The sequence below is a fragment of the Crassostrea angulata genome, chromosome 7 (assembly GCF_025612915.1).
Source record: "Crassostrea angulata isolate pt1a10 chromosome 7, ASM2561291v2, whole genome shotgun sequence".
Lineage (NCBI taxonomy): Eukaryota > Metazoa > Mollusca > Bivalvia > Ostreida > Ostreidae > Magallana > Magallana angulata.
In genome coordinates this window covers 9657143-9684038 of record NC_069117.1, presented here as the reverse complement: position 1 = coordinate 9684038, position 26896 = coordinate 9657143, and the positions used below count along the sequence as shown (strand labels likewise).

The following is a 26896-nucleotide window of genomic DNA, read 5'->3' as shown; positions in this document are numbered from 1 at the left end:
TAAAAATAAATATATAAACAAAAATAAAAATATATCCAAAATAAAAATTCGGATAAGACGATAAAAAATCAGATAAAACACAATTATTTAAAGAAATTAAAACTAAATTATCAGCGGCTATCAGGTTAATGTGAATCGTGAAAATATTTTTGTGGGAAAGATGTCCCTTTCCGAAACTTTCATTTGTCATTTTAGAATCACCTGGCGAGAGAGGTGTGACTACATGATCCCTATTTAATGACAAATTCAGGCTGAATGCGGGAGGATTTGGCGATGAGAAAAGTAAATGAATTGCCCTATAATGTATTGATCAGCGAGGAATTTAGCATCTAAACAGAAATTAATGAGGGGTCAGGGCATACATCACCGCGCGGTCAATAGAGGCGTTTTGGGGACAATATAGACATGACATAATGCGGTTATGCTATCTCCCCCCAACATATTTATCATAGCTTTCTTAACTGTCCTCGCATTGTGTTGAAAGGACTATCGTAGAAGGGGGTTGTTCTATTATTTTGTCCAGTGAGCGTCTAGGACCATTTCGGAATTTTGTAGGGGAATTGAAATCGCTACATCTAAGATCTATTAATTTATTTTATCGTTGATTTATGGATTAAAGTGGTTGATATCTGTCACGAAAATCGGATTATTTTCCCTGTAAACGTGGAGGAACTACCCCTGCGCGGAGATTATCCCGCTGGGCAGTCTTGTCTTTAGGGTACAGGAGGTCACAAAAGAAGAGGAAAATTGGCCCCCCAAAAGTGTTTTTTTTCTAAATCATTTTTTTGAGGGGCGTAATATAGGAAGAGAATCACGAATATATTTTTCTCGTACATCGTGTACAAATCTATGTGTCAGTCATATGCCGATTGCCGGAGGAAAGAGCCCGGTATACGTAACTAGTGCGCAAGACACATAGATAATGGTGATACATAAATGAAAACACGTTGGGGATTACGAAAAATGCCTATTCCTTCAAATTCAATCAAACCAACGACTTGTTAAAACGATATGTTTACTAGGGCCGAACGTAGAGCGACAAAGACATTCTAACAGACGTTTGTTCTTAAAAGTGTACGATTATTAAGTACATAGCAGTACAGTACATGTACATTTGTACACACCTCTCTGTTTTTATCTATGAGCAATCGAAGGTGTCCAGCGTGGAGTAGCGTCAGGTTAATGCGCGAAACTTCTGCATAATTTTTTTTCTGCCAGTGTGTTAGTACCTTTTGGCGCGCGTGGCATCCCTCAGAACTTATCGTCTGCGAATGACAATATTGCAGGATGCTGAACGTGCCTACAGAAGAAGACCAGTGGTCGCGCGTCATATAATTGCACAATTAGCTAATTGGTAGTTTAAATTTCATCGGTTGTAATTCTGTGTGGAAATTCGTGGATTCCAGTTTGTATTTTACATTGTGATTCTTCCTAAGGACATCTGATTCTTATCGGAGTACTTTTAAGGATAAAAACTTGGTGCTGATTTGTTAAAATCCGAAATTGGTCAATTTCTAGAAGGAGTTAAAAGGAATTGCCTGGAACATGAATGAACATTCGGACTTTTTCTTCGAAAAAAGATGCATGCACGTGAAAAATGCCAAATTTTAAGCCCATAACATTAGGGATCATCAGTTTCGTACTCTTTGGAATTTCCTCGTCCGTCGCTTACTTTGGGTAAGTTTTCTTAAGTACGTCTATATCTTCAATAACGATTGTAGCTAATAACTTCATGAAATATAATCGAATAATACTATTAAATCACACTTTGCATTGAGTCTTATACATGTGTAAGACTGGTTTTTGTCAATGCATGAGTTTAGCCACGTGCGTTTTACTCATATATTTCGAATTTTCTCTGAAGCATATTGCAAATAACATGTACATTGCGGAAAGAAAATTTAAAACTAACTAAAAAGACCATTAAATATAAATTACTGGAAGACGAAAACTAACAAATTGAATGTACACTTGGTAAAGTTTAAGATCCAAAAAGTTTCATTAAATTACCGCTCAAGAATGTGGAAATACTACCACTCTTATTGCGGACACTGCAGCAAAGAAACTTTCGTTTGAATGGAGAACCGTGTGTAGAATCAATTATCGAGTTAGCATTATGAGATTTTAACAAGACGGAGATATACTTAAACGGATCTATTGGACATATATATCTTAATTCAGGGTGTTAGGGTTTCGTGTTTTTTGCTACCCCGCCCGTGTTAAGTACTTACTGCACAATAGAGAATTCATTTATAAGGAAAATATCTCTTGGCGGGCACGATTATTCTGTTAGCGTGCTATGCTGTAGAGTTAAGGTATATGGTGTTCTAAAACTCTCTCTAAAACAAATCACTTTTTAATCTTGTTTAATATTTTAATCACGTTGTCTTCTATGGCCCTTATCCAATGAAACAACTGTGCTAGCAGTGGTTTTCCCCTTTAAAAGAGTTGCCTCTGTGCTTACAATCCCTGTATAGTTGTTCATCGCCAATTATCAGCTATTAGGTAACAGATAGGCCGTAATTAAAACTACCGATAAGACTGTAAAAAAGAGAGCTGCAAAGAAATGCACGGCAATAAGATGAAAATACGTCAAAGAATTTCTGTTAAACTGTTCATCAAACCCCAAACTTCTAAAGAGTTGATCCTTAAAATAAAGGTGGGCCCATTAAGATGTGATCTTGACTTCATCAATATCGGGGAAAAAGAACGTCAAATCTCTTTGAATATGAGAGGCAAATGTTCTTTGAGTTGGAGATGAATGGACAATATGTATTCTATAATATCTTCTTTACGCAAGTGCAAACAGCATGGGGAATGTCATTGAATGCTTAGGTCGTCTGTACCATCAACAAAACACCTCACCGTTCTCTCTCTCTCTCTCTCTCTCTCTCTCTCTCTCTCTCTCTCTCTCTCTCTCTCTGATTTAGTCTGACAGTTATAGAGCAAAGCAAGGGATACTAACAACCGACATACTTTCTTACAGTTGCCAATTCTGCATTTATCGCAGAAATCGGCCTCTACCCACCGAAATCTAACAGATAGTGTAACGATGCTCACAGACAGTTTGCTGCAAAATTCTTTGATTAAACACAACATCCTGCAGCTCTATGTATATTGCAAGTTTCTGTAATCGATTTTTAAATTTTCAATTAATTTCAGGCGAGGCAATTTCGGCAACACTGATGGAAAACATTTTTGAAAAAAAAAACTTTTTCCGAAAATATGTAAAAACAAAAAAATGTATAGCATGCACGTGGGGTTTTTCATAGACTGATTCATTTATTTTTCAAATGACTAATGTGATGTAAATTTCTTAATTGGCCTGACCATTAAGAAAACTCTCAACACATACAGATAATATAAATGAGGTTGTCATTAGATCTAGTGCAAAATTGTCTATGATAAGCACATATAACTTTGTAATCCATATTTTACACAGTCATAACCCAATAGATCCACGCGGAAAAACGCTGGAGAATGGATGTCTTTTATTATCACATTTCATCTACTTATCCAGTTATCAACTTTACACGTTCAATCTAAAAATAGACTATTGCAATTCTTACTGAAAGTCCTTTGGGATATTCTTTGAAATTGAGACTGACAAAAATCCTACAAAGTTCGTTTGGCTTTTAGCAATAAATGACGATATAAGTTTTGTCACTCAGAAGATGAGGCTCGTGACACTCATTATTTCTACAAAGAAAGTATGTGATTCAGAAAGCCATCTTCCGTCATTGTGGGTCACAACAAGGGGAGATAATGGGTGCCTCCCACACAGGACTTGAACCTTCAGGTCCTGCCACCTGGCAGCTCGTAAAGATTTACAGGTCGTTAATTAACGATTCAGTCTAAACAAATTCAGCCACCGACGCATTCTCTCAATTTTACGAAAACACTAAAAATATATCTTTGAAGTAGGCCAGAGGGTTTGTTCGTAAATGCAGAGCTATTTTTCCTTTATACATGTTGTGCAATATGCACGTTATTTGTTGTCTGAACTTGTTTTTTAAGCTCTCATGGGTGTGATACTATGAAACCTCATTAATTCAAATTGTGGATTTCAACAATAATTTGTTGAGTTTAACAATCCTTCCCAAAATGATGCATTTGTTTTTCTGTGTTGTAGGCAGTGTTATAAATGTATAGTCTATCACTACCAATAGCTAACAGGATGCTTACAGACAATGAAGTGGTGAAATAAATGAACTCGTGAAAATACAGGTTGTTTACTTCTTCATTATAAAATTAGGACAGAAAGTCACCGATCGCAAATTGATTTCCGCTTTTCGCGGTAGAGACTTGCTGGCTGCTGAAATGACCAAGCAACAGAAAACAAGCATTAGTTTCTGTTCATTTCTATTTCTTGATAAGAATACAAATATTTTCAATGAACTACATGACCATTAATAAATGTGCGGTTAACCTCGGCAATTTTCAAATTAATGGTTAATGTCCAAAGTGGTTGTAATTTTCCTTCTCTTCTCATTCAAGTCTTTTGTTTCAGTGGCGATCAATAGAAATGTACATGTGTATAGGAAATCTAGTTTTTTGAAATCTATCTTGTTTTAATTTACGAGACGAGGATCTGATGTCGGTCATTGTCTGTTGCTTGACCTTGGCTACTTTTTTGTAACCTGCAGTTCGTTTCCTTCTTTTAGAAATCTACGGTTTTTTCTGGCATTATAACTAGTGGCTTTATTATCTTATAAAATGAAGCATCAAATAATACAGCTAATAATCGTTATGTAAAATTATATTTACAGTCTCAATTCATCGACATAAACTTACAAATTTGTCCACTCGTGATGCTAGGTTTTGTTTAAATAGTGTTAAAATTTTATATCGCGTGAATGTGATTGCAAGTTTCTAGCAGCAATTCAGTTACCGTTCGTGTCAAATTATGGTCGTCACATTATCTGTCATTATTGACATGTATATAGTGTGTAACAAAGGCTAATAAACACGGCTCTTGATGGATAGTGTAAAAAAGTGTAAACTGTCCTCCATTCTTGTTTACCTCTCTACAAACGTATACACCATTAGTTTGTTGTTTTTGTGTGTCTGTCTTCGGTTTTTTTTGTTTAAGACGAGAGAGAGAGAGAGAGAGAGAGAGAGAGAGAGATCACCGATTTAGTAATTTGTAATAACGGAATTTTATGAAAATAGGGATGAAATGAACTTCAGATGAAAGACTAGAAGTCCATTTTCTCAGCTCTCAATTAATATTTGTATTAAAGTATAGCATGTATGCTCTCATAAGTTTACATCATATTCAAACATTTCCCATGGGTATATTTTAAAAGAGGAAAGTGTTAGCATCATATTTTTCACCTTTGTAACTATTGTAACATTTATTCGCTTGTTTTTAGGTTGACATCGACTGAAGTGTTAACTCTAACTTTGGATAACCCGGCCTTTCGAGACAATCGTATCCCCGAGGTCTCTCGAACTTTTTCACCCTCCAAGTTATGTGAAATGATGAAGCTTTACCGCAAACAAAAGAAAATGTGTCGAAGGGGACGAGGAACTGCGCATGCGCTGATGGAAGCGATAAGGACTTCCGTTCTGGAATGCCAGTATCAGTTTAAGGACGAAAGATGGAACTGTTCGTTAGAAGAGCCTTACAGACAAAATATACTGAAAAAAGGTACCACACCTACTCATCCATTTGCCCCTTTGCTTTGTGTACGTGTCTATTGCATCTCCTTTTCTGCTCATATAAAAGACAGAAGGCAATAAAATGTCAACATAAACGCTAAGTTTGCAATACGTTATTCTGACATAGCAGCATGATGACTATGCGAAAAATCTCCTATATTTTTTTTTCTAAATTTTATTGCCCGCTGGTTCAGACAGGTGTAACTGTATATATCTACATTACGGGTTTTTATCATAACGGAGGAAGGAAAAGAAAAGGCTGCCACTTGTTTCTGAGCTTTATGTCGAAAAAAATAAGCACATATCTCTACAGAAAATTTTAGCCATACAACTTCAATGTGCCTAGGGTAGCCAAGCTACTATACATATATTGGATGATTCCATACAAGTAACAAGTACCACACATAGTTACAAATAAAGGGCCATCTGCCGCACCAGGTATTTTAATTTTAAGAACAAAAATATCCATTCAAACAAAATTTTAATGAGTATCTTCATAGAGTGACAGAGACAGAAGGATGTTGTCAAAATATTGTCAAACCCACTATGTTTTATGTCTATCGTAACCTCTTGAAAGAACTGCAGAACTCCATACACCAAATACTTCTCTTTCTACTAAACCAGGTCAAATATTAATAACCTTGACATTGTGTAACTGTCAATAGTATTGAATGAACGACCAAATACTTTGTAGTTTAGAATGAGAAGAAAACGCCTATCAACCCACTATTGAGGGTATAATAAGCTCTATAAAAAGAGTATAATTTCAAAGTTCTCTATTTTTTGCGATAGAGGATAATTTGTTTAACCCTAGAAGTCAATAGCCCGCTAACTATTCGCTTTGAAATGACAAAATATGAGCAATGATTGATGTGCCAGTGTTGGAGTAAAATACTTCTGCACTTATGCATAAAAAGGAGTTCTTATCATTCATACATATATCAATAGACAAACTACTCAATTTTCAATATCAGAGAGCTTTATCAATATTGAAGGGGTACACAATCGTGTTAAATTAAAGACGTGCTCTTTGCCATTTTTCTGGCATGATAAGTGGTATCAGCTTACAATCCCAATTATGTCTTTATTGAGTATATTATGTCCTCTTGGATCCCAACCCAAACATGTACTCTTCCTTTTCGTTGAATAATACTCATTGGTAAAGGTTTATGCTGCCCATTGAACTGAATTATCATTTGTTATGCAAAGAATTTTAAGGGAGACCATAAAATACGGAGAAAAAGGCAATCAACCCATCGGATAGTCTAAGCAATTCTTGCCCAACACTTATCACATGGGTGAAAAAGCATCCATTACCCACGAACATTGTTTTGTATGTGATCTATCACAGAGTTGTAGATTACAATCAATGATGATCGATAACAGCGGGAAATTCGTCCCGAGGAGTCCCGATAATCTGTGGGCAGACGGTCGCAGCAGACGACTAGTCCTGGTTGTTTGCTCACAAGCCAAACTTCAAACGGTAAATATCACGATGTAACCAAGTATAAGATTTACTTGGATTTAAATCAGGAACTTGGCGACATTTCTGAGGACACATACACTTCACACCATGCCCAGCCAGATTAGGTAATCTTCAATGCTAAATTATTAGACATTTTTAGGTCGCCATGATCGTTTGTCCTCAGCATGGTCTTTTACTCTCTATGCTCAAATGCGAAACTAAGACCTTATTTCTCACAAGATGCATTACAAAGTATCAGTTTGACAATTTTTGGGATTTTCTTGCCTTAAAAGGTTAAAAAATCTAACAATTTGAGGACTTGATTATGTATATCTTGGATTCGCACAGTACTATACACCTGGCATATTGAATATCATGATCAGACGAAAACTTTGAGAAGCATGATTTAGACACCTAAAAGTTTATCCCTACCCCCACAAAAAATCTATTTATCATAGCCATGTTTTTTGGTATTAATTGAAGCCTTTTGAAAACGACCGTTACAGATATACTGTAATAGTACTCCAAAATCGAACTTTTTAAGGGATTCGACGCACCTAAGTTGGCACTTGTCCTTGCGTAATCGAAAGGTGGTTATGTTCTTGCTTTAATATTGACATCAGTGTCCCTTTTGTACTTAAAAACCAATTAGGTCAAACAAATCACGGAAATATTTAGTTCTTTTTTGCAATATACAATCAATTCTGTATTCTTTTCATCTTTCTGGCACATCAGAATCAGCTTAACCTCTATCCGCGGTAAACACATGGACCAGGAATTAGATTTCTTTTGGAAGTATCAACAGGAAATTAGATTCCCTAATTAACAAATAGTTAATCAGACATGTAATTGCGGATTAATATTTTGTTTTCCAGCGATAAAGAATACGTGACAATTTGATCTAGTAACAGTAAACCACATAAATATATTTTATAGACCTGTATTGCGAATTATTAGGCTATAAAGTAACGCCACACATAAAACCTTACAGCTGTATAGAAAATAACCCCAGATATTAATGTCCAACTTTTTATAATTTTCTGTAGAGAAGTGCATTTCATGATTACAAAAAAGTGTCATTGATTACAAAAAACCATGTTCGTCGCGTTTTTATCCGACCGTTCGCCTTTCCCTCACACTTAAGGCAAACAAAGAGCACGTGACCGAAGGTGAAAACTACTCCTATGGTTCACGGCTCTCTCTCTCTCTATTGACGGACATTTTTTCAGCAATTTAGGTAGAACATTATTTCTAATCTGACACACGTCATGTTATGATTAAGATTTCTTCCATGTGACATTAGTTCTTGGTAGATGGCTACTTGTTGAAGAAACATTAACCCCGTAACCCCTTGTTTTTCTTGATACCAGTCTTCACCTTTTTTATCCTCTTTGACCATTTAAAATACAAGATATGAGGACAGTCTTCTTCATTTGACACTTTATCTGTGTGAACGGTCTATGCTTTGGTGCATTGAAGCCTTTCCCGCAAGTCGGAAAGTTTTTGCTGCTAGGTTTCATAATTAAAATGATGTTAATCAATATTTTTTGTTAAAATTGTCATCGTAATTAATAATTGAATATCATAATGTATATAATAATAATTATGATAGTAATAATAATGAGCTGTTATAATTAAAAGTGTTTGTATGTCTCTGCACATGCAGATTTGCGCTGACGATCTTTATAGAGGGACCAATGAAAAAGACCGTTAACTTTCTGTGTATTCGTATTTGTTTCCTTCTGATAAGGTACTTCAGACACAAAGATCCTCATATAAACAACAAACCCCAAACAAACATCAGGACCAAAACTAAACTCATTAACTACCTTAACATAGTATTCCAAGACATAAACACAAACACATAATACTGCCAGATTTGTCATCCTCCGACTTTTCATGTGGAGAGGACAAACAAGTCTCAGTTTAAGAACGTCCGGTCGAAACCACCGGACCCCTTAGAGTTAATTATGGAACACTACCTGTATAACCGAGTACCTGTATATACAGGTGAGAATAACAAAATGACATGCACGGTGGGAAAAGCAAACTAACCTGGGTTGAATTCCTTAACGGGGATCACCTGAATTCTTTGTGGGTAACAAAGGGTCACTATCTGTACAAACGATGTTTTGTCTCTAATTTTTGATCTTTCAGATAAAAAATGTTTTGTTATTGTTTAAGGGTTTTCTTAACGTGTATAAATTATTAAATATTTTCATTTCTACGAATAATGTTGTGCCACAGTAATTATTATACTATGTGTAAATGTAACTATCAAAGCTCATTTTATAAACTATTTTCAATCCGAAAAAAGACCAAAAGACTTTGATTTCAGTTATATTATTAACTAGCATAGTTTGACAATATCATATCCCGAATAGACTTATATTAATAGCTAGATTCTTATCACTAACTTTTCCTTATCCCAGAGGTTCTTTAATATATAGAGATAAAAAACGAAAATAGTCTGTCCTTTTATATGTTTTCTCCCCCGGAATTTAGGATTTCTGTATATTTAAAATGAATGCCCCACATATTTCAACTTCTAAACATTTGTAAATATAGTTTTTCGTCGAAAGAATACACACGCTGACGACGGTGGCAGGTGATGCAACAGAAGGTTGATTCAATGCGAGATGCTTCATCTATTCCCAAGAGGCCTTGATAAAAATCATTTCAAATTCCTTCTATTTTTGCTAGCATATTTTTAAATTTGTGCGGTTGAATGAATCGATATGCTAAATAAAATATCATTCACACCATTCCATCTCCAAGACATATTAAATATGTAAAATCATTTTGAAACATATTTACGCTATTAAGTTTTAAGAGTTGGAAAACATGAAGAATATGCATATGTTTTCCAACTCGTTTAATGATAACAATGCTCTATCGAAAATTACTTTTCGAGTGAGTTTAATCAAGTTCAGTTGACGCGTCATTCTTACAGTATTAAAAACTGTGATTCATAGGTGATAAGGGGTCCAGCTAGGAATCCGAAATCACCATTTTATGTCCATATTTCTACACTATTTCTTTCTCTGAACAAAGACATAGCGATCTTTCAGGGTGGTCGCCGAAAGATGGAATTAATTTAAATTTACAGTCATCGAATCGTCGTTAGCATAAATTGTAGTTCTACCCCTAATCGGCGTCATTGTTAAAACCTATTATAACACTACATTGGCGCATGGATACAAGTCTAATTACTCTTGGATTACTGCGCGTCGCCTCCCACCAGCAAAAAAAGCAGGTGAGACAGGGATGGTGAGATGCTTACAGGATAAATAAACCCCAATTACTTCAAATGGCCCATTAAAAATGTATTGCTTAAAACATTCGTCGGGATGACATATTGATCAAGTACATTTTAATGAATGTGTTTTTTCCGACTCACTCAATGGCAATCCCATCCAAGAATTTCACCAACATCTGGTACATAGGGCCGTGGGTATACATCATAAAAACTACATTAAATTTGTTAAAAATTAAACTATAAAAAATATGTGTAAAATTTAAGTATTTTTATTCCGATTTTCAGGGTTCAAAGAGACGTCATTCCTTTACGCAGTATCGTCTGCAAGTTTAGTTCACACTTTTGCCAGAGGGTGCCGGAGTGGACAGATTGACAGGTGCACATGCGACGAGTCCAAGCATCTGAACAACGTTGAAGCATGGAAGTGGGGAGGATGCGGCGATAATATTAAATTCGCCCTCAAGTTTACCAGACGATTTCTTCGCCGCGCAAAGACGCTTGGTAAAGATGTAACAGCCAAAGTTAACCAACACAACAGTAGGGTTGGAATAAAGGTAGGCCTTTCAACACCCGGATGTCATAACTTTTCTGTGTTACTGCAATTCAACAAACAACTTCAACATAGTGTAAACAATGTTTTTTCCGAAGTTCTAGAATTCAATTCTTTGCAAAGTTTTGTTTTTCTTAAGGATCAGAAATCTATACTCTTGTGTTTTACCAATGATGTATTTGCACCCTACACAAAAGCTAAACATACTCTTTGATAGCAGGTTGTCAGCAGAAACACATTGATCATTCCGATTTAACGGAAAAATCCTTTACAGCTACTCTTCTTATCAAAACCACTTAATACCGACCGACAAGACAAGATAATTGTGTGTATTCAGAGGAGATCACATTCAGCAGTAATTGTGTATATCATGTTTTCGAGAACAACCCCTTGTTTTGCCATATCCCTATATACTTATCGAGTATTCGAAATGACATGGTACCTAAGGAGTAAGATACCTTCCCATTACCGAGGAGTATAACAAAAGAGTACGCTTCAGGTTCTATCATTATATTAGACAAGAAAGACGAAGTCAAATTTTATTGATTTATTAAAATATCCGAAAGATTTCACGATTTGATATACATTTTTCTGTTTAAGCCATGTACCGTTATCATTTAACATTCTTGTTAATTACGTGAAAAGGGAAATCTTGCTATTTTGTTAAAACTTGCCTTTAAGTTTTAAGGAAAAATGTTATCATTAAAATCTGCTTGTTACACTATTTCAGAGAAGAATAGTCTTACGGTTTTTAAGAGAAAACAAATGTAGAAAAGTTATTTCAGGTGAAATTCTCTCTATTTCTTCAGTCAGAAGGTCTGTAAACTAAACTCACATCCCTGAACCCCATATCTTCCAATCACACGCTCAATTACTTGCACGGGCATACGCTGTTTTCTTCTTTATTTACAAATGTACTTTCTGATGTTATGGCTAACTTAAATGAGGAGCGAGAGATGCAATACGACTGTTAGAAGTCACACATAAAGAATACAACTTAAGCGGTCAGCAGCTGGTGAAAGTCCAGACATCTGAAAACGAGGCTGATGAGTAACATTTGTCTCTTCTAGTTTGGTACATAAAAAATTACGAGGGCAAGCTGCCATGTTTATTTGAAAGTCGTTTGGATGTTTACGGAGTTTCACAATTTTTTGGCAGTTTGTTATAACGACTGTCCATGAACTAGCCCTTTGTTGTTCGTTGCTTCATCATATTTGAGGACACCTCTGTCTCTTATTACAACGTCTGTGGTTTTGTTCTATGATATTAGAATTCTGGTGTGGAATACAAAAATACCGTAGAAGAAATGTACTCATTTTTTATTTGAAATGCAGAGTTCTATTCTTAAGAGCAGTACAAGTTATTCTTATTGTAGATTAAAAAGTATTAAGAGCAGTAGAAAATACTAAGATTTAAAACAAAATTATAGAAAAGCATTAAGTTGCAATGATTTTTTTTCATTATATAAACATGAATACATTGACAAATTAAGCTAATTTTTCATTCCTTAAATATCATTTCATGAAAATTAAGAATTTAATGTTTTATAACATCGGTTTACAGGGACTAAGACACGATTAGAGATCAAAAATTTTATTTTTTTTATGCAAAAAATGGTTTACTGGTGCATTATAAATGATTGGCCAAAATATTGAATGTTAAATACAAGTTACAAGCGAGATACAGAGGTAAGAATTGGTTGTTATGTAAACAAAGCTCGAGTCTTATAGTTGTTTACAAAAAATGTAATGTAGCTTATTACCATTTCTTAGACAAAATGACATGTAAAAACAATTTAAACGAACTCAATATCTTTATAAATACTAGTATCAACAAAAGAAAGATGCATTTGATTGAAACTTTCATCCATAACAACACATAAGTGAAAAATGACAATATTCGAACTTTGTTTACAAAACAAAGAATTATGAACTCTGTATCTTGCTTATAACTTGATATTTGACTTTCAAATTTTGGCATAGCATTAAAAACTTCTATATTCATTAGTATAAACATTGAAAATGGAAAAATAAAATTTGAAAATTTTAAATCAAATCATGTCCAAGTCCCTTTAATACAGCGGCATTAACATTTTTTTAAGGAATTTTACTTAGTTTAAGAGCAACATTATAACTATTATTTTCTATAAACTTCTACGTCTCAGATACAAATTTCTGTTATTCACTGAAGTGCGGAAGTAACTCCAAGCGGTATAATAATATTGGCGTTGAAAGGCTATCAAAAATATTAAATAACGCTGATCGTTTGGTAAATAGCCTTGACTCTATTTGAACCAAGATCATGAAATCGCTGCCAAAGATACGGCACCCGTCCATCAAACGTATATCGTACGCGTGTCGACAAAATACTGAACATGTTCAATGTGTTAGGTCCAAACAAATTTCCCGTTCTCCAAAATAGTTAACAATTTTTGTTGGTCAAAAAAAGCAAAATATCTAAATGATTTTCATGTTGTTTGCACATATAAACCACTCCAATGTTGCATTGGTGTAAACCGAGTGCTCTGGTTAAGACGGGCATTTGTTTTAACATGTCACTCAAGAAAGCCACACAGATAGGCAGATCCAGTGAGAAATCTCGGTTTAGGATTAGAACTTCATTAATCTGTGTCATTTTATAAGAAAAAGTTAATTGCATTACGGTGTTATCTTTGTTTGTCAAGAAGAATGTCCTAATTATAATACGCAAAAGGAAGGTTTTATGTTGAAATTTTAAAAATGTTATTTATTACATGATATAACTTCGTTTTGACAAACAAACGTAAAAACAGTCTGATATCCTCGTAAGAAACTTTTGAAGCCAAGACATAATTTCTCATATAAAAAAAACCTGATACCCTTTTTTATTGCATTTTTTATTTGGTTTTCTTAAGATGAAAATGTATTTTTCCATTATCAATATATATAATAATGAAACATTAAAAAAACGGCGTATAGGTTTTAACAAAAAGTACCACAAAGACCTTTAAAATATATTTGAATAAAATCATTTCAATAATGATGATAATAATAATAATAATATTTACAATGATAATAATAATCAAATTTTGATACAATTTCATACAATTTTTGTTAAAAGTTTTTCACTTAAAGGTTTGACAGAAATGCAAACTATGCATATTTGACATAGATGATCTGTAAATAACCTTTTATAACTTTGGCCACCCATGTTTTACCAAACAGATGTTTTACTCCAAAAACTTAATGTTAGGCAACCAGCCTTCTCAACCCAGTGTCTGATAATGAAACTCAGAAAGAGTCGCTGCAGTGGAGTTAATGATCAGCTGCCGGCCAAAATAACTTTCCTCTGGTTCCTTGTTCTCAACTGTGTAAATTCGAGATCCTGGATTGAAAAGCTGTACACAAACTGACATAAACAAAGTTGTGGAAGATTAATATGTTTACCGATTTGATTAATTTACTATTAAGTGAATACTTTATATATAGTGAAGTAGCTTGTTAACGACATTGGTGGCTTGATCTTTTACCTGTAATTAATTTTTTTTTTTGGATAAAACTTTTCCTTTTTTTTTCGTATACTGTGGATAGGGATCGTAAATAATCAATAAATCATTTTTAGAGATGTATGTAGTGGTATGAATTAAGTTGTATATGAAAATAGTGAGACCAATTTTTAATGTTTAATTCAGTTGACCTCAGGCTAACTCAAAAGTGATCAGTGAGTAACTTTTGCGCACTGATTATCATGTTTTGCATAAATCATACCCACTTACATTGTAATATGACCCCACTTTCTTATATCTCTCAATTTTAAGTTTTTTTCTACTAATTTCTTTATGACAGGGAAATTATAATTGCCTGAAGTTATCAAATGTTGTAGCAAACAAGGTTATTGAGCATCATTTCATAAGATGGGATATCTTTACAGTTTGAATCAAATATATTAATATAAAAATATCAAATCTGGCACGTCAAACATTTTATTTTACTTATTGTATCCACTACCCCTTTCATTTTTTTTTTAGAAAAAAAGGAAAAAGCAGAACATATTTTTCACATAACAAAACAGTACACTAAAATCATTGTGCATACAAAGCAATCGTTTATGGTTGGATTCAATAACTGAAATTCATCAAATAATTTTGTTTTACAGGTTGTGAAAGGTCACGTGAAAACCAAATGTAAATGTCATGGAGTATCTGGAACCTGCACAGTCAAGACTTGTTGGCGCCAGTTAGCTCCCTTTCACGAAATCGGACAAGTTTTAAAGCGGAGATACGAAAAAGCATACAAAGTGGATACAAATACAAACAATGCTAATGGCAAATTTTCTTTATCCATAAGAAGAGAAGAATCCAACACAGATCCCCAAAATTCCACACCTAAATCTGTAGACATGGTTTATACAGAAAACTCTCCAAGCTTCTGTAGCAAAAGTAGTTATTCCATAGGAACGGCGGGTCGTGAATGCAATAAAAATAATACCTGTCATTCAATATGCTGTGGGCGTGGCTATAATGTCATGACCCGGAAGAAATATGAACGGTGTCAGTGTCAAGTGGTTTGGTGCTGTGAGTTTAATTGCAATAGGTGTCTGATTGACCAAGAACTCTACACGTGCAAGTGAACAAAAAAGAGACACATGACAACGGTGCAAGATGTATCTGACCTACAGATTTCATACAAATTCAAACCTGTGATAGTATTCTTCATGTTATTAGTAAATGTGCCTTTATATGAAGGATAATATGAATTTCTATATTTTAATTATTTGCATCATTATCTGTTTCCTTGTAGATATCAGTATTTTTAATGCTGTAAAGCTAGAACTTTAAATTTGAATCTCATTATTGTGCATGCTTTGCTGTAGAATTTACAAACTTGCTTTCTTTATCTTTTTACTATTTATATTATTTATATCATTTATCGATCATTTTGACTTAAAGTTCACACATTAATTTATTAACGATGCGTTATATTGTGAACTAAATTTTGTTCATTCGTTGATCTTACATATGTCATTGTAAATTTCATGTATCTTTTTACTTATCTAATTTAAACTAATATGAATTTTTACGAACATGGCGATGGTTCCTGCATGGCCACATTTTATGATAACCATGTATTCAATCAAAAATCAATAAGTAAGGTTGAGTGTTTTCGTTCTCCCAATAACACTTTTATAAAACCGAATACTATATATGAACTATATTCATTATGCTTAATACCATTTGCTTTTAGAACGCCTATTTCAATAAAAAAAAATAATAAGTTTTTAATACACTGATAATTCTTTTAATAAAAAAGCTTTTGGATACATTGATAATTTGTTTTATGACAAGCTAATAATCGATTGTAATTATGATGTTGGAAACATTTGATTTCATAATGGACCATACCTAGTAAAGATGTGTACATATAAAGTGTGTTAAATTTATCAGTTAAATTATGTCGTGATTATTTTTGAATTGTGAGAGGCTGCTTTGGACAAAGTACATTTGTACAGATCATCAACTAATAAAATTGTTCTATTGTTTTTAATACCAATGGTTATCTTGTTTTTTATTTGACATCTTTCTGACGTTTTATACACATAGTGTTACCTCGTTTTGGGGAAGCCATACCCATGTCCTCGTGTTCATTCACAACCAATCAAGTGTGTCCTGGGGTTTTCAACTGAACCATGTGAAAACAGCACTCACATGAAGTTTAAGTAAAATCCACTTTAAGTAAATATGTTATTAAGTGCTTATTTTATGATTTTATATAATTAGGCCAAAACAAATCTAAGATAAAAAGCAAGCACGGAATTTATTTTAATACTTTTTTTTTACCTGAATTTCAAACGAGGCACAAATAAGTGCATTTAAAACATTATGGTTCCACTGCTTGTCAGGGATATTGAGTTTTCTTCTTAAATTTCCATGACAATGCATTCTGTAAAAATAATAACAAAAGCAATAATCAAATAAAAGAGGGGTTATCTAACTGCCTCCATTCTTCATACAATATACACCAAAACACTAAAACATTATCCCAAAATAAATGTTTTTGCTACGTTAACATCTTTTTTAATCTATTATTTGCAAAGTTTCAAAATAAGAATACCATAATATTTATATTTAATAAGTATAAAGGCGTTATTTATTTGTATGAATGTATGCTTCTGCTTTAGAAAAGATAAACTCTTCAAAATGTTGAAAGAAACTTTTTTACAATATCTCTCAATCATCTGTTCTTCCTTATAAACAATTGTTATCATTTGTTATGGACAACTTAGAAAATGTTTGAACCCATCGAATGGTTGCCAAAACTTTGAGCATAGTTTTCATCTGGAGAATATTAAAACTTTAAGGGCTGTGGACGGACGAAAAAAAGATCTTTAGATCTATATTTGTTTCGATTTTCAGAAAATGATATAGATATATACTAAGTTATCTCATCAAAAGACCAGTTTTTTGTAGAAAAAAGTTCTTTGCAAAGATTCATTACGGCTGAATATATTTTTGATTTATCCCGATACCTTTTTTGTCTGATTTTTATGTTTATATGAATGATTACATACACAATGCTTTAATCGACCTATCTGTACTTAATATTTAGGCATGTTATGCATTATATATTCCCTTTAAGTCCTGAGAAAACGATAGTCCAAAATAATAATAAAAAAATCTTGCATGGGTTCAAGAAAAAAAGTCAACCCAGATCTGACGTCCGACATCCTAGGCATACCACCATATACTTGGCAGACATTAATTCAAAGAAATGACAAGATATTAAATTTTTTATATTTATTTTGAAATCTTTACAGTATTTTAATGACAATGTCCCGTGTTTTTGTGGCATTTATGATGGTGTTCCGTGGAAGTCGGAACTTTAAAACATTGGTTTTTTTGGCATCTTCTGTAACTCTTCTTGTGAATTCTTCCTCCATGACGTTTTGGATCCAAACGGCACTTCTTTAAAATCTTAATATAGTATGCAGCTTACTTAACAATAAAATCTTATTTTATTTTTGTTATTTCTTTACAGAGAGATTGTATACATATTGTCGTAATCAAACTTCAAGAGACCTTACGTATTTGGTTTAACAAAAACAAAAATCTTTAAACAGAAACATCCTTTAAGACGACATTAACCAGTAAAACTCTATAGTGAAATCTGCAAACTTGAAACAAGAAACAGTGCATGGCTAATATCGTCTGGGTATTGCACATACGATGATTACATCCAACCATTTGTACGCCAAGAGCCGGTAGAATATTTGTTGATTAAGGTTGATCTAAACAGTTATATAGTGAGCGTAATAAGTTATGACAACCTATTTTCTCCCCGTCTTAGCTAGGTGAAGGAATGGGTAAATAAAACAAAGCAAGTGTAACTTTTTCTCTCCGCTAATCATAACCACCATTGTCAATAGATACCCCAGCTAGATAATCTTCTTTTCATTTGGAATTCATAAGGTTTGTATGAAACTGTCAAGTGTTTTAATATTACTTAACTAGTAAAACATGGGAATTTTAAAACTGTATAAATTCGATGTTAGACCAGCGTTGGGGATGATTAATTTGAAGAGATAGTGACAAGTTCTTGATAGAGTAGAGTGGCTTACAATTATAAACTTGAACCGTTAGAGATGGAATTCTTTTTTAACAAATGATGTACAGTCTCCTCTCAGCGTCTCTCTACGAACAAACAAAAACGAGGCAAGCGAAAAAAATTGTTGATAAATGAAATTTTGACAGCTACAGTCGTCTTTCACACCGCGGACTAATTTGTTAAATGTAGCGAAACTTTGAAGATGCATGGCCCTCATATTTTAAACTGCCACCAACATTGCTGTTCATTGTAAGTCTTCTTCAGGTTCGTGAAATATTTGAATTTCTTTCTTATTGTAAAAACGTTTAGCTTGTAAATCCATACCGACGAGAAACGATATTAAAATGAAGATTAAAATAACAATAAGTGGTCTTTCAAAAAACAAAATTATGAAAAAAGTAAATTTTAAGTTTGATATCATTAAATCAGGGATTATTACTATAAACTAACTAAACTACTTTACTTAGTATATACGTTCTTGATTGAATATATTAAGCTGAGCGCTACATGTAAAAGTGATATCCATGACAGTATTCGAATCAAAACTCATCGACACACATGAAAACAAATGGATTTCGACAAGAAGATAACTGCAAGTTTTCGATCATCTGATGTTCTTGGCTTTGAGAACCCCACGCTAACTACAACGACAACTGTGATGATACGTGTACATGCTTTGACAAGGTACTCTTAGTACACAGATTGTCAACATTTCAACAACAATCAAGGACCCGATCAATTCGACTTTTTCCCTATTTACTACTCAGAGAGTAGGTAGAGATTTGATCAGTTTTGAAAGTTTTTCAGTACTGGTAATCATGAACTATCAATTAGTTTAAAACTTTCCTTTCTTTTCGAAGAATAGGTAGAGATTTTGTCAATTCTGAAACTAGTATATATCCCTAGAGTTTTAAAAACAGACTCCATTAAGTAATTTAATTTCTTTCTTCCTTTCTGCCCGAAGAGTATGTAGAGATTTCGTTTAATTGCTAATTTTGATGATATTTCTAGAGTTGTTAGGTAGTAAATTAAGAAGACGGTTAGAACGAGCTGGATGGTGTGTGTATGTTTTAGCCTTTTGCCCTGCCGTGTGGGTGCTGATCAGATTATTGTAAAGATGTCATGAAACAAGCTGGTACCAAAGACACAAATTCAAAGAATCTTGGCACTATGTCTGGAATGTGCCTAACAAAATGCCTACACTTATCAATCACGGATATTATGGAAATCATATCCCAAACTTCCTCAATCATCATAAAATAGTCAAAAAAGACGAAACGGTAATAGACACTCAAATGAAATGCCAGATACTGTTACTTTCAATGTGTAAGTATTCATAACAAATAGAGAGACTTTTTTCAGTTTGCACTTAATAACCATCCTGATTATGGTTCTTTTCCTTAAGTCGTGTCTCTACGATACTACATGTATTTAAAAAATGTAGGATTATGATTGTTGAATTAAAAAATGAAATTTGATGTCAATTCCAAATTGTTTGTGCTTGTTTTCTTATAAAATTGAAATTCTATTTGACAAGGTGTGAATAAAGTATTTTGTTTGTGTTTTGTTTTGTGCTATTTTGTAAAAAAGAATTATTATGAAGAGTTAAGACTCTAAAGTAATTTCTATTTTGTAACCAGACATTGGTATATTCTGTAATGTTGTTTTTTTTTCTAATCTTGTTTAACCATATAAAGAGTATTTTCTTGCATAAACTTGTTTCATAAAACACATCTTTCGTATGTCTGAAGCATGTGTCAGCGAACACAAAAGTCAACAAGCTCCCCGATGGTAACGGGAAAAGGGATTGATACCCAAGTATGATTAATGGTCTCGTCTCACAACCAGCGACGTACATATACTGGTGCTCCTAAAGAGATAGAATACCAAGTCTTCTACTCAGTGATCTGATTCTGTATATGATGAAAGAGCTGAGCAAACTCTCACGGACGTTTAGATAGGATGAGGGACATAGGTATGCCCTATCTTACATGTTCATCGTGTTCTTTTCAAACACAATAGTTAAAATGTATTTTTATCTTAAGGATGTCGTCTAGGTGTTAGAATCAGTAGATTTGCCGTCCATTACTCATCTCTGAGAGTGAGTAATTTATGAGTATGTATGTAAGTATTACCCACCTGACTTTTGTATTGTTTGTTAACCAGAGAAGATGGACGAAAAAGGTGGTCATAAATTCTCAAGTAGGGCAAACATTAAACTGAAAAATAAAGTGCAAACACATCTGGCATATATTTTAATAATCGCCTTTCAACAGTATATATTTAGTAAAATATCAATTTATAGCGTTTCAGTAAGATGGATAACTTAGAATTTGTTGATATGAATGTACATCAAATTTTTCAAATTACATCATTTTCAAAAAATCACTGTAGTTAATTTTATAGAGTGGATCACAATACTCAAACTTTTTAAGAAAAAAAATTAAAACAGTACAAACGTGGTCAAAAATTATTTGCATTTGAATATGAATACACATGATTGTTGTGACTTGAAAGGCTGAATGGCTTCCCAAAAAGATCTATTGGTTGTTTTCTTATTTTTGTAGGTAATAAAATCATACTAACTAGACTTTATTGCTTCTACATGTTTTCATTGTTTTTAACTGCAATTTTAATAAATTTCTAAAATTAAGCAAACAATTTTGTGTCATTGTACATGTATTCACAAATTCTCTTGGAATAGAAGTAAAATAAAAATAATAAAATAGTCATGTTAAATTGTTTTCAATTCTACACTGAAAATTGTTTAAGGAATACCATAAATCAAGATATTGTTTATGGTGATATTTGCAGTCCCAACATGTTCCTGAGGGGGAATTTACTTGAACTGATACTTTAGAATATGTGATTGCCTATGACACAAAAACAGTTTGCCTAATATCAAAGATAAGATTAAATCTTAAATATCATTAAATGACATATATATATATATATATATATATATATATATATATATATATATATATATATATATATATATATATATATATATATATATGGTTTAGGGTATAAAATCTTTGAACATTAACAAAACTGAGGAAAGCGCCAAAACAAAATCTCGAGATTTACTTCTGTACTATTTGAAGTTAAACTAGACGAGGTGAACTTGTCTGTGAGTGCCATTTACAATGAATACCCACAGAAGTGCTTACCTGACAGTTTTAAGAATTCATCAGGACCAAATGCAAAGAAACCTGATTTTGAAAAGATCGACAATTTTTTATGTGAAACGTCACGCCGGATAACTAGGGTGAAATTAGAAGGTATATTATATTAGATAGCTAACAGGCAATGAAAAATTAATTTCAACGCATTAAAATCCCAATCTTGGCTGAGGTGTTCTACAACAGGCTTCAGATATTCAGCTTAAACAGAAATACCATGAGTTTTCAATATCTAAAGACCTAATTCTAACGTATTATGAAAAGAGTCTAGATGTGTTTAAAAAAATGTGCAATGCTCTAGTCGTTGAAACTTTGATGATAAATACTACATTTATAAGGAGCTTGGTGGTCAAGGAATTAACCAGCAGATTTGCATATTGTTTACACATAATAGCTGTACAGACTAATACATTCATTGTTTTCCCCTATATGTATATATAAATTATAAAAAAACAATCTAATTAACTATCATTTTTATTGTTACAATATATTGCATTGTTGTAAGAGAACAAGAGAAACAACTCTCTTCACAATACAATAACCAACGGATTACCTTTCTTGTTGTCTCTTAAAGTTGCCTTTCTCTGTGTCTAACAGAAAAAACTGAACCACAAGCAAAACATGAAAGAAATCACATCAAAAAAGCCCTCTTATTGCAAAGGATTGCCTTAATACATTCTGTCTTTGAGAAAGCAATACACTAAAGATTTATTCTCAAACATAGGCTAAAAATATACAATGGTAATTGTGAACAAAAAACTTGAATATGTGTTTGTTGATAATTAGTGGAAATAATACTCTCTTGTGTTTAGAAGTAGGAAATTGTTATACATCTTTGATGTCCAGATTTCTTCCATACATCCAAAACAGCACCATTGATTGTAACTTTAAAAACTACAATTGTATCTTAAAGAAAACTTTTACAATAACCAGTTCCAGCCCACTTCAGATAATTTTTCTTCAGAACATATATCAAATAATGATTCATATATTATTGAATTCTAAACATCTAACCAACTTCCGCAACTTATGAATAGAACAATATATTGTAGACCTGTAAGTACTTGTACTATCGACGTTTGATATAAAAACATTGTAACAATAACCAGTTGCAACTTTGGTTAAAAAGATCTGATCGCGGTTTTAAAAAAAACCTTTCAAAACTGCACTGTTTTTATACACCTTAAACAATCAAAATCTGTATTCTTGATAAAGAATTTGATTTATATACTTCAAAATTAAATTAAATTACACTATAAAAAGTATGATGAGAGAGAGAGAGAGAGAGAGAGAGAGAGAGAGAATCTATACCTATAGTAAATGAAAAAGTCTTTATTAGCAAATTTAAGTTCTTGCACCAAGGTTAAACATTTGATGAAATATAGAAACAGATATAGAATACCTTTAATAAGTTAATTTAAAAAGTTTTACTTCGACTTTGCAGTTTTGACGTATCCCGGGAAAATAATTTTCCATCATCAGTGTTTGATCAAGATGTAAGGTCATTACTTTAAACTGAAAATAGTCTCATGTAAAAAAAAAAAATAAAGAACTACAAAATATAAAAAATCTTATATAAATTTGAAAGCGAGATGACATTTTTTCATAAAAAGAAAAGTTAACATTTCATGAACAATTATATCTATTTAAAAGCCTTTCAAAAATAGCATATAATTTTTTTCACTAGACCGTGGTATGCAAGTTTAATTTTTTTTTACTTTTATTTGAAATTAACCTTTAATTTATTGCAACTTGATTTTAATTATCCAGTAAAAAAGGTTGAAAATAAAATGTTGAGGTTGCAACTTTAAAAAATAAGAATATACTTTACCAAGTTCGTTTAACTGTATCTCATTTGTTCTGGACGTTCAAAAAGCTGGTGTTCAGAGGCGTGGCCGAGAAAAGTGACCTTTCATTCAAATTCTCTTGCAAGGTAACGGCGTTTTGAAAAAAATAAAATCATTTCAAATAAAAAAAATCATAAATAAGAATTAATTAACATGAAGAATACAAAATTCAACTACACAAATGAAACAAAACGAGAAGAGTTATAAAACGATCATATCTGAAAAAAATTATGTACATGTATTATAATTCAGATTCGGCAGATCTCATAATTTCTCCATCTAGAAAAATACAAAATTCCACACACATTCCTTTCAATTGTTTATCAAAGATTATACAGCTGAGGAGCTAATATCCCTTCATTTCTTCAAATGGAAGCGAAAAATTTTGTTGTTTTCATCATATATTTATTGGAAGATAGTGTTTTGAAATAAATTATAAACTAACATTTCTTCTACCATGCTTTCTCTGTCTAGAGATAAAACCCGTGCTTATTGAATAGTTTGAATTTAGTAGTTTTTTTTTATTACTTTTCATAGAAAAATGAAACCTATGATTCATGTAAAATAACGTTCAATAATACAGATTGCTATGATATCAATTTATTCTACATACCATTACAAATTCAATGAGTCATTTTTCAAATGCATTCTTTTCAACATTAGAAGAAAATGAAATTGTGAGTTTGCTATACATGATACACTGGTTTATATTAGTCTGCAAAGTCAAATATATAAAATAAAACCCTTTTTCCATCATAGGCCAATCTAAGAATTGTGAAACATAAAATGACAGTTTGAAGTTTCATATAATAAATTTCTAATTTATTGAATTTTTGGGTACATGTAAGTGTAAATACAAATTTTACAATATGAGTCATATTGTAAATCTTGTATTTACACCCACAGAGTAAATTCAAAATGTTCGATATAACTCATAATGTACATTTTTCATTTACATTCACCTAGCAAATTTAGATTTTCAATGTGACAAAACGGTGGTTTAAACATAGGTTTTCTTGACCATCAGTAGTGTATTTCAGCACAGGCTATCTACTCTCGGAGACCCGCTTTGGGACCCGACACCAGAGATACCCTTACTTAAAGGTCAACCGAATCACGACAAACATCAGCGGGGGATGAAAAGGATATCGCGTGGATGTCTTAATTAGTGGTTGACAGCCCACGACAAAAAATTAAACTGGAAGACATATATTACACAATCGGATGGTATATCTCAGATTGGGAGAGGAATCTATCTCTAATGATCTCTGTAATTATCTACGATCTTAATGAGTTACGTCGCTGTCAAAGTTTGACAAAAAATGAAAAACTTGATCCTTTTTCCCTCCATTGTTAAATCACTCCACCCGCTTTTGAATAAACACATTTTAGCAGACACTAAAGAAATACTTCGTGGGTCTATGGTATTTTAGAAAGAAAGTTGAGGTTTCTTTGATTGCATTTATTAACGTTTAAGATTCAAATGACAACAAAACGATCTAAGGATGTTGCAAGTCTTTTAATCTTCGTGTGGGAAATGGCATTAAAGGGTTTGTACACGACGCAATAGAATTATAATTCGATGAAATAAAATAAAATTCTTAATTAAAAATTGGTCAGAAAAATATTTTGTTCCCAGATAAAACGGAAAATAGGGAAATAAAACACAAAACCACGTGTACTTCAGAGACATTCTTCAATGTTCGCGTTTAACCGTAACGCCAAATTAACTTTAAATTTGAAAAAATAAGCGTTAATTTGTTTGGGAGAGAAAAATTAAAAGAACGCACATATATAAGAAACATAAATTAAATTTAAATCTTACACATCGATGACATGCAAAAATTCACATGAGTCAATGCGAAATTAAATAATGTGTAATTCTCTGTTTAGAAATATTTGCGATTATTTAATATTTAAATATCTTCCGTTTCAGATTATGATTAAGATATACAAAAATTGTAAAATAGGAGAAAAAGGAAAATTCATATTTAAATAAAATAATTACAGATTTACAGATTAGAACTCGCTTAAAAGGACTCAAATACTTCACGACTCCCTTAAATCCAATGTTAGATACAATGTGTGGATATTATTGTGGTAAATTATATGAATATTTTCTGTATTTTGGAAATGTAGAAGTATTTGATTGTCCATCATTATCATTTCCTAGGCATGAGTTCTTTATGATCAGAATAGGGGTAAGGGGTACAAACCTTTTCACAGCAAACTCAATACATGCACTTAGATAGGGGTGAATTTGATTTTTGACATTGTCTATAGAGAGATAAATGTTATGTTCATTTTTTTTACTTTACTGATTTTAACTCATGAAATATTTGTAATAATTTCTGAATTTAAATTTTATAACCTACTCTGAAATCACACGGTACTATACAACCCAGTTTGCTAATATTAATCTTAATTGTTAAAAGTAAATAAACCTCTATTTCCAAAAAAAAAAATAACTTCAAGAGTATTCAATTTCACACACTAGCAAGGTTACCCTAATCCAGATGACATATATTTTTTGTATTTGTGGGGGCAGCTTAAGCCTGATTAGTTAATTAGCAAAGATAGATTGAGAACAAAATTAGGTTTTAATTGTTATCAAACTAGGCCTTTGTGTCGCATATAGCACTGATAAGCATAACTTTAAATACATATTTAAAGTGCTTCAAGAATACGATACGTTAAATAATAGAAACCCAATACACTCAAGTTCCCTCAAACTGACCATGATTGCCCGTGTTCTGAAATAGAACAAAACTATGCACGTGGCAACAAAGAAAACAATCTATTGATGTAATAAACTTGTTATCTCTTTAAGATTTTTGTGAAAGAAAAGACATCGTGATCGAAGAATATGATATCAGACAGTTCAATATTACGTCAAACTTCTTTTCGTCAAAGTTGAACTAGTACAGAAAAAATGTAAACTTTGAGTCCTGGAAGATAAGGAACAACCAATGATAGAACAACAAAGAGAATTTTATAGTCGCCATGGGTTCTCTTATAAAATTTGAACAACTTCCGTTTCCTTTGGATGCTTTTTTATCATGGCATCAGTCCTCATGTAAAAGCGTTTCCGCTAAATGGGAAAGCTTTTGTAATCAGTGGTTTCATACACGTAACTACAGAAGATATAAGTAATATCTTCTTCATACATCTAAATTCTTATATCGCCAATCGGCCACAACTGTTGTCTGATGATCCACACACGGTGGATGTTCGGTAGTCTTAAAAAGAGCTCGCCTACACGGAGAGCAGAGAAGAAAGTGGGGGAAATGGGAACGCATTAAAACACTCTCTTCGAAACATATTTAATAACAAGAATAATAAATGT

General features: G+C 32.6%; 1 protein-coding gene across 1 annotated transcript; it reads left to right on the top strand.

Moving 5' to 3' along the window:
- Positions 1 to 386: 386 nt before the first annotated feature.
- On the top strand, positions 387 to 16460 carry LOC128157085 (protein Wnt-9a-like). The gene is made up of 4 exons (XM_052819451.1): positions 387 to 1677; positions 5376 to 5653; positions 10674 to 10942; positions 15073 to 16460. The coding sequence occupies exons 1-4, from the start codon at positions 1598 to 1600 to the stop codon at positions 15544 to 15546; spliced, it is 1101 nt and encodes a 366-aa protein (XP_052675411.1). The 5' UTR covers positions 387 to 1597; the 3' UTR covers positions 15547 to 16460.
- The last annotated feature ends 10436 nt before the right edge of the window (positions 16461 to 26896 follow it).